The 17,161-nt window shown below is 39.1% G+C and overlaps 1 protein-coding gene across 8 annotated transcripts in view; it reads right to left on the bottom strand.

The window, feature by feature from the left end:
- The window catches only part of FRY (FRY microtubule binding protein), a 439,561-nt gene that overhangs the window by 157,497 nt on the left and 264,903 nt on the right, over positions 1–17,161 (bottom strand). For all 8 annotated transcript variants that reach the window (XR_012495619.1, XM_074330087.1, XM_019749603.2 and 5 more), the window contains 4 exons: positions 8,713–8,852; positions 4,235–4,325; positions 3,851–3,930; positions 3,656–3,736 (listed from right to left, as the gene is read on the bottom strand). Coding sequence is in view for 7 of the 8 variants with exons in the window: in XM_074330087.1 (XP_074186188.1) it covers positions 3,656–3,736; positions 3,851–3,930; positions 4,235–4,325; positions 8,713–8,852 (392 nt within the window). In the remaining variant the exon portion in view is untranslated. The remainder of the gene's footprint in view (positions 1–3,655; positions 3,737–3,850; positions 3,931–4,234; positions 4,326–8,712; positions 8,853–17,161) is intronic.

Here is a 17,161-nt window from a genome sequence, read left to right as displayed (position 1 = left end):
ATGGTTCTCAAAGTGTGGTCCGCAGGTCAGCATCACCTGTGAATTTGTAAGAAACACACATTCTCTGGCCCGCCGTACACCTCCTGAATAAGAAACGCTGGGGGCGAGTCCAGTGATCGTGTTTAACAAGCCCTATGGGTGAATCTGATGGGTGCTTCTGGTAGGCATGACAGCCAGATCCATTGGTAAGATGGTGTGCACTCTATGCTCGTTATATTCTTTGACACTGTTATCTTCACAGAGTCAGGCACTTCCATGAGTCAGGCACTGAATGCATTTCTATTTATGAATGGAAGATCAGCGTGACAAGGAGACTCAAACCCAGGTCCTCTGACGCAAATTCCAGGAATTTCTACCACACTCCAGCTGCACCGGTCATGACAGTGCACAGTTTAATTGGGACGATAAAACAATGTAGCACTGACCATGAGTCATGTGAATAACCATAATAATAACAACAATAATAATAATTTTATGAGGTGTGTTAGCACGCGTCTGGCACTTCGCCTGCACATCTCTGATCCTTCAGGAAGGTTGAAGTCTCCAGGCCAGGTCACTTTCTCATATGTCCCATTGTCTTTTATGTGAATAATATAGTTAAAGAGGATGGAGCACATTGGAGAATGAAGGGCCTCTTTCCAGCTGGATAATTAGAGAGATCAGAGGGGCTCTGAGTCGGGTGAAGGACAAGCAGGGCTCTTCAGGCAGAGACAGAGAGAGGATAGGGAGCAGGAATGGTGCGGAAAGCAACGGAAGCCACACTTTAACCAAGAATATAAAAACTTAATAATTCCGAACTGGAATTTTAAAAATTATATTTTAATTCAAGTTATTTCCAAACACTAAAACAAAACTAAACAACAAAAAACTGTGGTTTTAATTTTGAAATGTGAGAGTTTATAAAGAAAAATTAGTCTTGCGGGTTAGAGTTACGTTGTTTTAAAGGCCACATGATACTGAGGGATGTTTGTTCTCCATTTCTCATCCAGGACTAACCCCAGGAGAGGTAAGAGAAGGCAGGTTATTTGTATAACTTACTATTTCAATGTTCTCACGCATTAGTGGCTAAAAGTCTATTTATTTCTCATTTAAATATAAATATGGCTATCTTTTACTTTAAAAAGTCCTAAATGACATAATCATGTTATCTTAGCATAAAAATAATCCAAGGATCTATTTGTACTTAAGGTCTATTTTAGGGAAAAATAGATTTCTTTCCAATGACCGTGCCTTTAGTATTTATTACTGTCTTTAGTAACTACATTAACAAAATGATTACTGAATCTTTGGTATGCTACAACATTCACATACAAATAAACTGCTTTAAAATGAATACTACATATTATAAAAGAGAGAGAAGAATATATATGTTAAGATTATATCACATAAAAAGAAAGCAGTTTTGAAATCTATGAATCTTAGAAGCAACCCTCTTTAATTAAATGAATATACCAGATTTGAACCACAAAAACTTTACTTTAAAAAAAACTAATTTTAACTTAATTGACTCTGAAAAAGTCAACACTATGGGTGAATATCCCTTAAGAGCAGAAACATTTTCCCTTAATGACAAGAACTAAGCACATCACCACTCGTAAGATTAAAAGTAGTGATGCTGCTAAAATTTAAAGACTAAACTAGTATTATAACTAAAGTCATAATGAAGAAAATATTTAATATGCATTATTACCATTGGGAACTAGCTATAAAATTTAAAATTAGAATTGTTACATTACTCAAGTTTATTTCAAAAAAGAGATAACCACCCTGTACCAGGTGGGCATACATCCTTGCCCCCCTGAGAACAAAGGCAGGAGTACTTTTCTAAGCAATGATAGAGTGATGGTCCTGCTGTACTCAGGAGAAGGCCATCATACGCCCATAGGACAACAGCAGCAATTACCACTATTACAGCGATTAACTGCAGGCACCCACCGGGGTTCTCTTGGGACTGCAAAGGAATGGAGCATTGTCCAAATTGAGACATTTCTTACACTCTACTACTGCAGAATTGGGACAAATATTGACGTCACGAAAATAAAAAAAAAGCCACTGTTGGCAAGAAAACACCGACTTGGTGGATCATACATCTGACTGAATATGGAAATTCCTGCAACCTTGGAATGACCTGTTTCTCAATTCATTCACAACCAACTCAAAATCCACAGTAGCTAAGGAAGGTCATTCACAGTAACCAACATTGTTATGCATAATTCACAAAAACTAAGAAAAACACAAAATGCTATTTTTGGCACATTAAACTTCCCAAATGATTGGATAAGAGAATTACATTGAGATAATTACAAAGGAACTACAAGGGGATATGTTGAGATTTTCGGGGTTTGACAAATCAGTGAAATACATATTCACAACTCATAGGAATGAGGTAGATATGCATGAATTAATTTGCCAGATAATTGCTGCGTCTCCCTTCAAAACGCCAATACTTTTATCATTCAGTTGCCATGGAAAACTCTCCAAGATGCATTATGCTTTTTTTCCTTGATGACTGATGAACTGCAATGATTATAATGGGCTATAATAAAAGTACAATGTAGTCTCATGCAAAATGGCCCAAATAACCACTGTTTAGTTCTCCTGTGCTTTGGCCAGTTTTCTTTCCTCTCTGTTGCTGCCAGCCTTTGAGCTCATAGTCCTCACTGGCGTCTGTGCATGTACCTCGCTTCCATCTAATACTGATGTTTCATGTGTTAGAAAACAATGGGTAGTCTAGATAAATAAACTGGGTTAGATTAAGTAAGTCACACCGAGGGGTTTTTTGGGTCTGTTAATGAGTTCTCATCTATGCTTTGGCTAGGTGAGATTGCTAAGGAAGTACTTTTTAAATTTTTTTTTTTTTTTTTTTTGACAAATTGGGTATTTCCATGCTATTAAGTTAGGAAATTCGGTCTGTTGAAGATAAAAATCTCTTTTAAAGGACTGCATTCCACAGGGATCAGGGCATCACTGTTGCTTCAAGCTGGCCTCTGGCCTTGGGTTCCTTTGGGTCTCTGGCTCGCTTTGCCCAAGCTAGGCATTCAGGACCTTGCCCGATCTGCCTCAGGGTGGAATGAGCTGAAGACGGGTGAATAGGGTGTGACATCACTTTTGGAAGAAGTGTATTATTGCTAATAGTCTAACACCACTTTGTTCTAGCCTGCTAAGTAGTGTTATGGGGTCAGATAAATTTAGCAATGAGAATTTTCCCCTGACTTGTTTCCATGACAGAGCATGGGACATTTTTAGCTCAGCTGAATTAAGTAAGGTCTACAGTGAAGGGACATTCTAGAATGGAATTTTCCCACCCACAGAAGATATATCACAACCACCCACTCACGGAATATACAGAACGAAACGTTTGAAACAGATGAACTTCTTTGGGATATATAGGCAGAGAGAAAAGTAAGTTGGTCCCTTTCTTTCTTTGACGCAGTTGGATGAAACTCATGGACTCTTGGTAGGATCTGGCCAGACTATCAAGTGAAAAAAATGATGGGGAAAACAAACTGGAAGACTGTTACTTGCCTCTGGGAGCTTTTGTCAGTTTCTGAGACAGGGCGCACACAGTGCAAGGAACCCCGGTCCTGGGACAGGCCCAGGTGGGACAGGGGCGCCCCTGCTCTGATTACGGTAGAGGGTCCCGATGCTCACTTACTTAGCTTGTGCCAGCACACCGATGACTTCCGCATACAGGTCTGCCACAATGTGCATATTGCCAGTGTTAGGACCAAGGTAACTACGTAAGAGAAAAGTAGACAAGTTAGGGTCCTGGGTCCTCTGAAAAGAGCAAACTTGATTCAGTTTTAAGCACCCAATCTCTTCAGAATTCTAAGGTGAGAAATTACTTTACCCTTCTTTGTATTTAAAGTGCTTGAAAGCCAAGTTAATAACATCGTGTATTAAGCTGTCTATTACAGGATGAAGTGGAATCTGAAAAAAGAAAAAGACAGCTCTTAACTTGGAAGGGAATATTAAATATCAAACCAATAAGAGTACTTTCAATAACTACGACAAATGGACTTTAGCAATTAATAGAATTCATATGGCCCAGTATTTGAAATTCATAAACAACTCAATAAACTTAGACTTTAAAAACTTAAGTAGTTTTCAGGTAAATCTTATCTAAAAGTAACATTAAATTGGGGAGTACCCTTCTAGTTGCTAGATGAAATGCACTTAATAAAACCAATTGTATTTCCAAAAAAATAAAAGTAACATTAAATTAATGACCTACCTGTTTCAAAACTTCTATTAATACTAAAGAAAAAATAAAATCAATGGCGAGGTCCCGTCTTTCCATTAAATAATCTCGCTGCTGTTCATCACTGTAAAATTTAAAAGATTCACATTAATTGGCACTGAAGATACTGTTGGGGTGACATAATTCACCAGAAATCAAGGACTCATCCCCAATGGACTACAAGCCCGTTTTGGTATTACAAGATTGCTCTGGTAAATACTGTACGCGCTGAGGCAATTCCTCTTATCAGTGGGGTGCAGTGGACAAACACTGGGTCAGAGTACCTGACTTCAAATTTTACATTTTACCATGTCAGCTTGAGTAGTTATTTGTACGTCTACAACCTCATCCTGTGGACTTTCCTAAGGTATATTTCAACCCAGGAATTCTGCCATCTCTAAAATGGATACAAATATGAGACAGGGCTACCATACTGGAGTGTACATTGAAAGGGTCTTGTTAAAGGAGTTAAACAATGTAAGGAAACAGTATGATTACCATTTGGAGCAGAATTGCAGGGGGTGAAGAAAGGATCAGAATTGCTTTTTTCCCCCCCTTTCCTCTTTTTTTTCCTCCTTTCCATGCTGTCTGTTAATTTTTTAAAAAATTAGTTTCAGGTGTACAAAAACAACATAATGATTGGACATCTATATACCTCACAAAGTGATAAACCCAATAAGTCTATTACCCATCAGACACTGTACATATTTATTACAATATTATTGACTATATATTGCCTATGTTGTACTTTATATTCTCATGACTATTTTTTTGTAGTTGACAACCAATATTATTTTATATTAGTTTCCGGTGTGTAGCATATTGGTTAGACATTTATATAATTCATGAAGTGATCCCTCTGATAAGTCTTGTACCCATCTGACACCATACATAGTTTTTATAATATTATTGACTATATTACCTGTGCTGTATTTTATATCTCCATGATTATTTTGTAATTACCTATTTGTACTTCTTAATCCCTTCTCCTTTCTTACCCATCCCCCAATCTTCCTCCTCACCTAGTAACCATCAGTTTATTCCCTTCATCTATGCATCTGTTTCTGTTTTGTTTGTTCATTTATTTTGGTCTTTAGATTCCACATATAAGTGAGATCACATAGTATTTGTCTTTCTCAGTCTGACTTCTTTCACTTAGCATAATACCCTCTTGGTCCATCCATGTTATCGCATGTCCCTTTCCCCTTGACGTTTTGCTCCTTGAGATTTATGAAGGAGGAAAGAAGTGAAGGGGTGGTGAAATAGAAAAAGATGGAAAAGCAGGTAGAAGAAGAGGCAAAGTGGAGTCATCTGAGCTCATTTGAAGTTAGCGAGCAGAATTAGCACTGTCAGAAGGACAGAAATGTGAGTCTAGGCCCACCCCCAACCCTCACTTCTGTTTATCTAACATACTGACTGAGGGCCAATTTGGAATCAAACAAAGAAAGACAAATGAAATGCCTGCTGAGTTCCCCGGCACAGAAGCAAGAATAGTGGCTAAGAGCATTGGCTTTAGTGTAGAACAGGACGTGGTTGAAATTACACCTCCTCTATTTAGCCGTAACATCTCCATCTATGAAATGGGAATACTAATAGCAATTATGTAAAGGTTTGCTTGAGTATTAAATAAGATGAAACATGTATTTAGTATAGTTTGCCAAACACATATACAAATACTTGTATAGTAAATAAAACCAATGAGAAAGGGTGGCGGGATTTGGATTTGTCAGACAGAGATTGTCAACATGAGTCAAGAATATCTTAAATGTGGAATGTTTTTCTCTTCAGTCCAGGGAATGAGCAGAAGGGAAGGGGACATTTAAGATGTACAACGGAACTTCTGGAGGAGCTCTGTAACCTTCGGCGAGTCAAATTAAGGCTGGTGGTTGACAGGACGGGCTCACAAGGGGAGCTGCTGCGTTGACTTTTAAGGGGAAAGAAATATATTGACAGAGTCTGGACTCACTCATTCAGGACCATGTAAGAACAGTCCTGCCAGGAGGAAGAGCAGTAAACCAAACCATCTATTTGAAGTCCCTCCAGATGCACCAGAACGAGGGAGTGCTGCTGCCAGATGGGAAAGAGGAGAACATATGGAAGAGTATTAAAAAAGGGCCGCCACACGTCTAACCTAGAGATTACATTCCGGAGCACGGAAGCCCAAATGGAAGGGGAACTGACGATGGCCAGCTGCGGCAGAGAGAAAATGTTCGCCTTGGATGGCCCATCAGGGTCTTCAAGAGGGGCCAGAAGACCTTGAGAAAGCAGCAGTTCTTGGTAGGAAAAAAAAAAAGAATGAACCCCCTGAGTCTATTTTATTTAATAAGCCAATGGATGCTGTCAAATAAAAGTCAGACATACTTTTCCAATAATGAGTTCAACTTTATTGCTGGTTTGAGGTCTAACTGCCAGGAGCCAGAAGCATTTGACAAATTTATTTGGCAGTCAAAATGTTGATACTATACTAATCTTAGAAATCATAACCCAAATACACATCCGTCACATTTGACGGCTTTCGGTTGCTCATGCTTCTCCCCAAAGTTCCTCTTTTCTTTTTTCTAGTAACAGAAACTCACATTATTAGCTATACCCCACTCTGGAGACCCTCATTCCTTTGGCTTTCTCCCAAACACATATTCTGTCTCTCTTATTTTAAACTTTCAAAAGTTAACTAAAATGCTACTGAGATGAATCCCACTGTCCTGATTCTGTATTTGATCCCAGCAATTACCCTGATCTCCTGAAAATAATCAGTAACACGATTTAAAAACAAAAACATTGTTTTCAATTCCTGAAGCAATCAATTCATGAAAAATCTAGCTTTAGTAACTAAATTCTGACAAAACAGAGGAACAAAACCAAAAGTCACGCAATTCAACTGACTAAAATTGCTCCACTCCCCACCCCCAGGAAAGTTTTAGTAATACCTGTTCACAAGCTAATATGTAATATGAAAAAATAATAAAATGATTCTGTTAATTTATTAATCACACAGTCTGAACCATTTTCAGACAGAGAATTGAAATTCTACCTTTAAAATTTGATACATTAAAGAAGTATTTATGAGGAGAGGCTGCTAATTGGTATGGGTTTCCTTGTGGGGTAAAGAAAGTGTTCTGGAAATAGATAGTGGTGATAGTTTTACAACTTTGTGACTACACTAAAAACACTGAATTACACACTTTAAAAAGGTGAATTTTACTGTATGTGAATTATATCTCAATAAAAAAATTCCTTCTTGAACTTAAAAAATATTTAATATGAAAAAGTTAATTTCTCCCACAAACCAAATGATAAATAAATGATTTACTCTTGCATAAACACAAGCATATTATAAAATGAAATTACGAGTTCAGATGAAATGAAATTTGGTAAAATTATGGGTCTTCGATTTCAAGAAAACTATATATTTTTAAAATATTAGGGGTATCAAGAAAAATGAAAATGAGAGGGACAAATCTCTTACAAGAAGTCGTTAATATTTTATTGTCTGAGTGATTAATTTAAATTTACTATCTTTAAAAGCACAAAAAATGCATAATAAATCCATGTGGAGAAATCTAAACTGGTTTTACAATAATCTTTTTTAAAAAAACGTAAATGTATTAGACTTTTTAATTTTTATTACCTGATGAAGTAGGTTGATTTCAAATATAAGAAATGACATGTATTTGCCTAAAATTTAGGGGACACATATTCATTGGACAGTGCAACAATCTTTAGTTTTATGGCTGCTAAGGTACTCACGTAGCAGCAAGTCCCACTTTTCAAATCCATAAGAGAAGGGGACCACACAACAAATAAATGAAAGTTTCCGATGGGAGGGAAGTAGAGATGGTGTAACTTGAACCTCCTGTTTTGCTGACACAGAGACTGAGGTACAAAGAGGTGGTGAGTTGCCCAGAGTGACACGGTTCATAGTGGTAGCTCCAGGACTACAGCTAATGTCCCTCCAGCATCTTTCCCGTGACAGTACACAGGGCACCCAAGGTCACTGACGAGGACAAAGATACCAGGCAGCATCATGCAGGATCAGTAGCCCCCCTGCCTTCCAGTGTCCATGGGGCTGAGGGCACAGACAAGCAGCAGGCAGGAGGGTCACCTGGGCCCTGGACATGCTGCCCCCACCAATGCTGACTTTTCCACCTTGACAGCTAGCACGGACAGCTAGTCCTAAAGTGCCACCTGCCACACAAGGGATCCTGCATGCCTGCTGGGTATCTGCGTGAAGAGGCAGGAAGGTGCTTCTTAACTCCTGTTTTATGTTTCTTAACAAAGAAAGGAAGAGAGAGAAAGAAGAAAAAAAGAAAGAGAAAGAAGAAGAAGGAGGAGGAGGAGGAGGAGGAGGAGGAGGAGGAGGAGAAGAAGAGAGAGAGAAGGAAAGAAAGAAATAGAAAGAAAAGAGGGAGGGAGGGAGGAGGGAGGGAGGGAAGAACCGTCATCCTCAGAATTCTTACACACAAAAAAGGTACCTTTTTGATTTATTGCTTGTTCTTGGCCTGTACTCATGTGACTCGTCCTCAATGCCATTTTGCCTTTTGTACCAGTCAAATAATGTGCGCAGGATGGAAGGGAGGCAGTACTCAGAGAGGGAGCTCATGGAGCTGATGACCTACGGAGAAAAACAGGCGATTAAAAGGCTTTGGTGGCACTCTCAATTCCTGAGAAACTTTGTGTTTCACAAACAACTCCAAGCTACATTCACAGTGTTTTCTTACTGATCCCAGTCCTACCTTTAATCATTCTTATTAGTACACTCCCGAGAGCCCAGCTGTCTTAACGTGGACAGATGTTCCTCACACAATAATTTTGTGGTTCAAGAAAGTTAATTAACTTTGACTCCCTTTCTTTCTAGAATTCAGATGTTAATTGTAAACAGGTTATTCATGGACTGCAAATAAATTATTTTCCCACACCATCTAAGAAGTACAGTGCCATGTACTGAGGTCCTCAGAAATGCTTATTGTATAAATAGCTATATTAATTCATGCAATTACATTAATTGTTTAGGTAAAATACGCAAAACTATCCCCCAAATAACCTAAGTGGTAATATAATGTATCGTTTTCTGCCCATAACCATTTATCCACTATTCCAAGGTTGCTTCACATCAGACTCCAGATATGAATCAGTGGCACTAATTTACCCATATTACATTAAAGGCAAAGTTCTCCCCTCTTCTTTAAACAACAAACATGCCTTCGGTATTTGGAAAGATTCCTGATCTTTCACTAATTATCACACCGAAAAAATGAACCTCAATCCATTTCTCATTTCATATGCAAAAATCTACTCAAAATGGATCATAGACCTAAGTATAAAACCTAAAATTATGAAACTTCTGAAAGAAAACATAGGGGGCAATCCTTAGCCAAGAATTGCTTAGGTACGACACCGCAAGCAAAGTCCATGAGAACCGCATCTACTGGAAGTCATCAAAATGAAAAGCTCCTGCTTTTAGAAAGATATTAAGAAAGTGATGAAAGGACAGGCCAGGGTCTGGAAGCAAATATTTGCAAAACACATGTCTGATAGAGGCCTTATAACCAGGAGATGTGAAACTACAATGAGATAGGCTTTAATTAGCCAATTAACAAACAATATTAGCAAATTATAACACCCAGGGCTGATGAGACAGTAGATAAAACTGGACACGTTCATACACTGCTGATAGAAGAAAAAACTGGCAAAACATTATCTGGAGGGCAATTTGGAAATACATATCCAGAACTTAATAAAACCATCCTCAATGTATCTCCAGTACATAATTAGAGATGAGTAAGAATGTTCAGGCAGCGTTACTAACTAGAGCCAAAAAAAAAAAAGAGACTACCTACATGTCCAACTATATATAAACGCATTAATACAATGTGGAATTTGATGCAGATAATCCATGAAACCATTAAAAATCACATTTCGAAAATGTTTATTGACACGAAAGTATTCACAATATATCGAGTGAAAAAAGAATGAAAAACTGTTGAATTGGTAGGATCCCAATATGGCATAGACACTGTGCCAGTATACTCATATATATACAGAAAACGAGACCAGGAGGAGATATGCCAACATCTCAAAAGTACGCACTGAAACCAGGAGTTCACAGGAGAGACACCCGCTACAGGGAGAGGGCTGGTGGGATTTAAAGAGAAATGAAGGGAGCATCTTACTGGGGCGTCTCTTAGAAAGGGGAGACATTTGAGATGCAAGTCAAGAAAGAAACTAAGCAGAGACACAAGGCAAGAAAGGTTAGAGTAATGAACATACAAAATAATTGTTGATAATGATGAGAATGGTGGGTTTAATGAAGGTTCTGGGTGGGATGAAAGAAGAAACATTGGGCTGGTGCAGGACTGGTACACTGGAGTGGAAGGAAATCATGTTGAAAATTTTAAGTTGGGACTAAATCATAGAAGATATTGAGTACCAGTGTAAAAAGTTTCAGTTTTCTTCTCTAGAAAATGGGAGGCCCCTAAATAGTTTTGACTGGGGAAATGTGTCCATAAAAGCAGTGTTTGGGCAGCTTTAATCCAGCAGTGATTTGTAGGCTGGACCACAGGGTTAGGAGAATATACACACACACACTTGAATCCAGTGACGATACTGCAACAGTTCCCGATGTGCACTGACCATGGCCTGAGCTGGGGAGGCGGCAGAAGGGATGGAAAACCTTAGATGGAAAACTGGAGCGATGGGAGTGGAAGTGTTGTGTGTCAATAGGACTTTCCACTGTCACTTTTAGAAGAAGCACTAAGATTGAGCAAAACCATATTGCTTTCTTCCTCAGATTCTCTATCTTGGTAGTCTTATTTCATGTTCTCTCTTATAATTATGGTTATATGCATATACACAAAACTGTACTTTATCTTTAGTTATGGGTTAATTTAAAAATAAATCAGTTATTGCATTCAGCAAGCCATGAGAACGTAGTCACCATTAGCATTTTTTAATTAAAAAAATCTAATTATTACAAAAAGAGCCCCCTCTCCCCCACACACACTACAATGTCCACAGACACAATATATAATATTCTCCTGTTGTTCCCGTGGATATAAAAGCAGTAAATTTTTGGAGGAAAACAAACTATCATGTTTCCCTGAATATAAGACCGGCTCTTATATTAATTTTTGCTCCAAAAGACGGATTAGGACTTATGTCCAGGGGATGTCACCCTGAAACATCATGCTAGGATTTATTTTCTGGTTAGGTCTTATTTTCAGGGAAACACGGTATGGTGTGTCAAGGAGGTAATTTACTAGTTCTTTCTAAAATTCCCCCACATAAGGAAGTCACCACCGCCTAAAATATTTTGCATTGGGAAATGAAGGGGAAAAAAGGGATCAGAATTCAGAGTACCCAACCATGGATTAATTCTGTCTTAATTATTGCATATGTAATAAAATCTGGAAGCACCTACAAGTATATTTCCATAATTTAAAAATACTTGTGCAAGTCTGGAGGAAACTTAAGAAGACATGATGACTAAGTGTAATGCGGTATCTTAGATGGTCTCTGGAAAAGAGATATTAGGGAAGGACAAGGAAATACAAGTAAATACAAAGTATGGAGCTGAGTTACTAATAATGCACTGATGCTGGTTTCTTAGCTAATGTAAGGTATTAACAGGGGAAACTGGGAACGGGGTATACGACAACTGTCTGTGTGAGCTTTGCAACTTTTCTGTAAATCCAAAACCAATCTAAAATAAAGAAAATATTTAAAAAATACTTGCGTGGAACATTTACAAGCTGCAAGATGTACTACAGACCTGCAAAGGCAATACAAACCTCTGACTCTTCTCTGGCTCTGGGTACAGCACACAACATTCTGCTACCACACTTAGGGGAAACCCACATTTTCCATAGACAGCGTCAATAGTGTCCTTCAAACCTCAGCTATATAATTTTTTCTACCCATTAAAAAGTCCTCCTGAAGCGATTCTTGGTATTCTATCTACTGGGCATACTTTTCATGGCAAATACACTGAGACCATCATAGAAGGTGAAAGGTCAGCATGGTGTGTGTGTGTGTGTGTGTGTGTGTGTGTGTGTGAGTGTTCCATTTCTCTGGTACTGCCCTTTTGAGCCCAGGCTTTCAGGAAGGAAGGGTGGAATTGGCAAGGGCCTGGTCCTCAGAGCTCAGGAAGGGAGGAAGGGTTCGCTGGCTTCTTGGTGGCTCAGCTCCTGCATTTACCGGCAGCAGAGCCAATGGTGAGATGAATTCCAGCTCTGTGCTGCTGTTGAAAGAGGGCAGGCCCATCTACAAAGATGCTCTTGTTGCATTTAAATGATCATATTCTTCCATTGTAGATGAGCTAGGTGCTGTGGATGAGATCAAGTGCGTAGAAATCACAGAACTATTTTATATTGCTGTTTTCTTTTGTGGGGTGATAGAGGGGAACACAAAAAGTACCTTGCAAATGTTTTTTGAATGTTTATTTTGGCATTTTATGTATAAACAGGCTAAAAGAAACTGTCCATTATGCTGTTGCTAAGACATTAATTTTTCATAAGCATTTTATTATACTTGCTGAATGCAAAGAAGGAAACTTCACACATAAATATTTGAATAATTACTCAGCAGAGTCATTCCATATTTCACAGTAATAAAGCTGACTTGTCCTGTGTGGTACATTTAACGGATAATTTTGAAGTAACTTCATTGATGGTTTAATTTTTCAAACTAGTCCAGGTGGCCAAGCACTTGGGGGTCGGGGTACTCTCTATGTAAAAGAGAAAATACTCATCTATTAAAGTAATTAAAAAAATGTTTTTTACTTAATAACAGATACTATTGCTAGATTATATCATTTGATGAGTGATGACAGATACCAAAGCCTTAAGAATAATGTATGACAAAAACTTAAAATTATAAAAATCTATACATTAAATACATTTTTTCTGAAAATTAAAATCTTCATTATTTGATTTTAACATCTTGGTCCATTTTACGGAACAGGAACACACTGTTCCACTGGAGAATAATTTAAGAAACACTGAATAGCACTAATATGAATCCAATGCCAGTTAATTTATTTTCACTCCGAATTGCTCACATTTTTTGATTTATACATTTTAAATAGATTTTCATGAATTGTAGCACTAGGATCAATGTTGAAAGACTATAATTTCATCTGCTTTCTCTGCAGGAAAATTATTACTACCCAAGATGGTAAAAGTTATTTTAGCTCTGTGAAAATTAATAAACAGAAATGTCATTTAAATAGTTGGAGGCTATAGAAGAGAGAACTCTCAGGCATGCATCAGTCAGCACACACTACTGACCCCAACCAGAAGAGATGGCACCTTGCATCTCCCATAGGAAGTGACACTACTTCACTACATCAGCAGGAAGAAGAAAAGGTCCTCCTTGCCCAGTAACATCTCAGCCAATGGGAGACCGTCAGAACTCAGCCAATAAGAAATCACTACACTTCAAATTTTCAGTTTCCTCCAATGGACTCTTCATTTACAACAACCCCTCTAAGCCCATAAAACCATCTTCTTCTCCTATGTTTCTCTGTTGTGTGTTGTTCACCTTTAGACCACATGTCCCAAATTGCATTTCTTTGTTGTTCCCAAATAAGCCCATTTTGCTGGAGAAATATCTGGCTATCTATTTGTTAAAGATCAACAGCTCTATTCTATGAGATGTATGGATTTATGTTGCCATGTGTTTCCTCTTTGTAGATGGCATATTTAACATATTAAGAAACTAAGGTGCCATAAAAGTACATAAACATATAACATCTAGAAGAAAACCTCAATAGAAGTTACTTAGAATGTTTAAGCCATTTATCTGGCATTTACAGAGATGAAACTCATAAAGAATATGTCACACTGAATTGCGGATGGTTGCAACTTAAAGGTTGTTCTCAGATGTGATGACTGCCCCTTCACAAGTCATGTTTTCATGATTTCATGAGCGTATTGAGAAAGCCAGATCATCTTGGGTTCAAGTTATAGCTCTGCCCTTTATAGGCTACATGAGCTTGGGCATGTCGCCATTTCTCGAAATCTCTGTGCTTACAGTTGTAAAATGGGCCTTAAGAATACTTACGGCACTGGGTTTTTATGAAGACTAAATGAGATACTACAAAGTGTGGGCACATAACAGACCTTCAAAAATGTCTAGTTTTCTTCCTTCTTTCATTTCCAAATATTGAAACTAAAGCTCAGACATAAAAAAAAAAATTGAATTTGATGAGATCATAGGCTAAGTTAATGACAGAATGGATCACACAAATTGATGATGGAATTTTATTTATCAGAGATGATAACTGTTGCTTTTAGGTGTATTGAAAAAAAATTAAAAAGACCCACTGATCTCTTATCTAAGCACAAACTATTAGGGCCTCCATTAGAACCTTATTTTGTGCTTTTCTGGCTCCAGCAGAAGTAAACACAGTACATTGAAATGCTTACTTTAGAGGTCATTGAGCAATGCCTGGCCTAGGTTAGCACCATAGGAGAAAGTTGTGAACACTGTTGATGCAGGCAGCAGCTCACCCAAAGCAAATAGGGAGGACACTGAGATAGTAACTATTCTGGAACCGGAACCAATCAGTTGAATAAAACCATAGATCCAACTCATCTACATATCAGATTCAGGAACCTCAACCACCCCGAAAAAGGTGTGGAGTCCAAATGTAAGAGAAAAATGGGCACACTCCTTGACAGAAAGGCACAGCATGAAGCACCTGATTTCGCTCAGCATAAGAGGGACCCGTAAAACACACAGCCCCCTCCTTTGACTCTGCTCCCCCTTCTCTACGCAGTGACCTGTCCTTCTTCCCGCCAGCTTCTCAATCGGCTTCCTCTTCCGGCCTCACTTCGTCCTCCCTGAAACCTGACTTCTGTTCTTGCCACACTGCTGACACCTCTATGTGAACGATGAGAAAGAACACACCTAATGGCCAACCAGTGGCTTCTTGGCAGTCATCTTCCTGAAAGTCTCCTGAGCAAAGGACACTATTTATCACTATTTCAAGGTTCTCCTTGAAATGCTTTCCTTCTCAGATGCTGTGGTGCTGCCAGCTTTAGTCAGCCCTGCACTTTCTCTGTCTCCCACATGGTTACAATGGACACAATGCCAACGCGCAGTAGGACAAGCCACTTGTGTACATAAGGATCTGAACCCTATCTCTGGCTTTTCTGGCGCAAGCTGCTTTGGGCAGTAATCATACTTCTTCACACAAGGAAGAAATAACTTCCACTGACTGTATGAGACTGTTTTAAGAAACAAAGTCAGAGCAACAATACTTCAAATAGAAAAACAATTGTTTGTATCATTTCACTTATTGCATGTTTATGTCACCATTAGATATGAGCCAAGGTCTAAAAGCCAAGGGCAGAGAAAATCCACAAGAAAGCATATGGAGCTGGAAAGTATATGACATAATAAAGATTCAGTTATTACTTTATTCAACAGCCAGAATTTTCATTTCTGTGTGTAAATGTATTTGGTGACTGTCCTTAGTACACCTTTCACCAGGTGATGGTTCCATACTCCCTCCGGTGAGGGTTATTGTGAAGTGTTGTTTTCACTTTTGAAAATGGGTTAACTTGATATTTGAGCTGCATTTAGTCACCATCTCCCCAGGTCCACACTCATCACAGGTTAGCTGTTGTTTCAGTGGAGAACCCAAAACAAAATGCTTTGGACTTTACACTTCAAAAGGATGTCTGTAAACTCAGGTAACAGAAGAAAGTCACTTGACGTGACCATGGGGAGCTTACCATGCCCTTCTTTCTTAGGACACTCTCCACGGGTCACAGATGGGAAACTGGTCCCATGAGTGTGTTCCAGTATACTGCTTTGTAATGTAATCAGCCACTGTGACAGCTGTGAAAGACAGTCTCCTCGACTATTTAACATTAATCTACCAACTATGAAAACGCATCCACATGTCAATAAAAAGCACTGCAGCAAAAGCCTTTCTCAAAGCCAACTTCCAGTGAGCTCCTGACGGCTGACCTTTCATTCTCCTGTGAGGGTCCCGCATGGGCTGCCATCATGGGCCATTCTTGCCCTGGAAAGCTGTCTTCTTTGGCTTCTCTCACTGTTTTAGCTACGCTTTTTCTGGGCATTCTTTTGCGGGTCCACTTTGTGATCCAAAGCTATGTTTCCTATGTTCACCTATTGCTCTACTCTCTCCCGAATCTTTCAGTGTTGGTTGAGTGGCCATGTAAGTGAATGAGCCCCATTTACTTCTGACATTTACCCTCACTGAAAACCCAAGGTGTATAAAACTCATTTGTAACCTGTCCCCAAGCCAGCCTTCCTCTGCTTGAAGAGCTCCTCATCCACACAGAATAGTCCAGACTCCACAGTGTGGCTCCTGGGGCACAGGGGCCATGGGCTCCCGTCCACCATTCCAGCTTCACCCCGGGTCCCTCCCCAGCTCTCTGCTCTTCTCACCGCCAGCTGCTTTGTCCACACAGACCCTCCTGTCTGGCATGACGCAGCCTATCTGTCCATCTGGATTACAGATCTTTAAAACATCACTGTCCCTTGATCATTTGTGACACACCTGCCTACCTTTCTGGCATCATTAATGGCTCCTCTACCTGAGCACCCCCACACTCGGCATGTACCTCTTGTACAGCATTGACTTGGCAGTATTACATATTTAGGTGTCTGCTTTCCTCCTGGGATTGAGAATTCCTCGAGGGCGGGAACCCTATCTTACTGTTTTTGTACCCCCAGCACCACACATAGGCCCTAGGACGTGTCAGGTCCTCCATGTTCATTGAATTGAATGGAAATGGCTCCAAATCAGGGTTGAAAACTACAGTTCCTTTTGTTTCTCCTTGCAATCAATACTGATTCTTCTCATATAATTTTGCTTATAATCATTTTTCCCCTTAAGTCCCATTGTCTCCATTTTAGTTCCGGGCCTTCTGGCCTCAAATCTCTCTG

The sequence above is a fragment of the Rhinolophus sinicus genome, linkage group LG04 (assembly GCF_036562045.2).
Source record: "Rhinolophus sinicus isolate RSC01 linkage group LG04, ASM3656204v1, whole genome shotgun sequence".
NCBI classification, from domain to species: Eukaryota; Metazoa; Chordata; class Mammalia; order Chiroptera; family Rhinolophidae; genus Rhinolophus; species Rhinolophus sinicus.
This window is presented reverse-complemented; position numbering and strand designations above follow the sequence as displayed.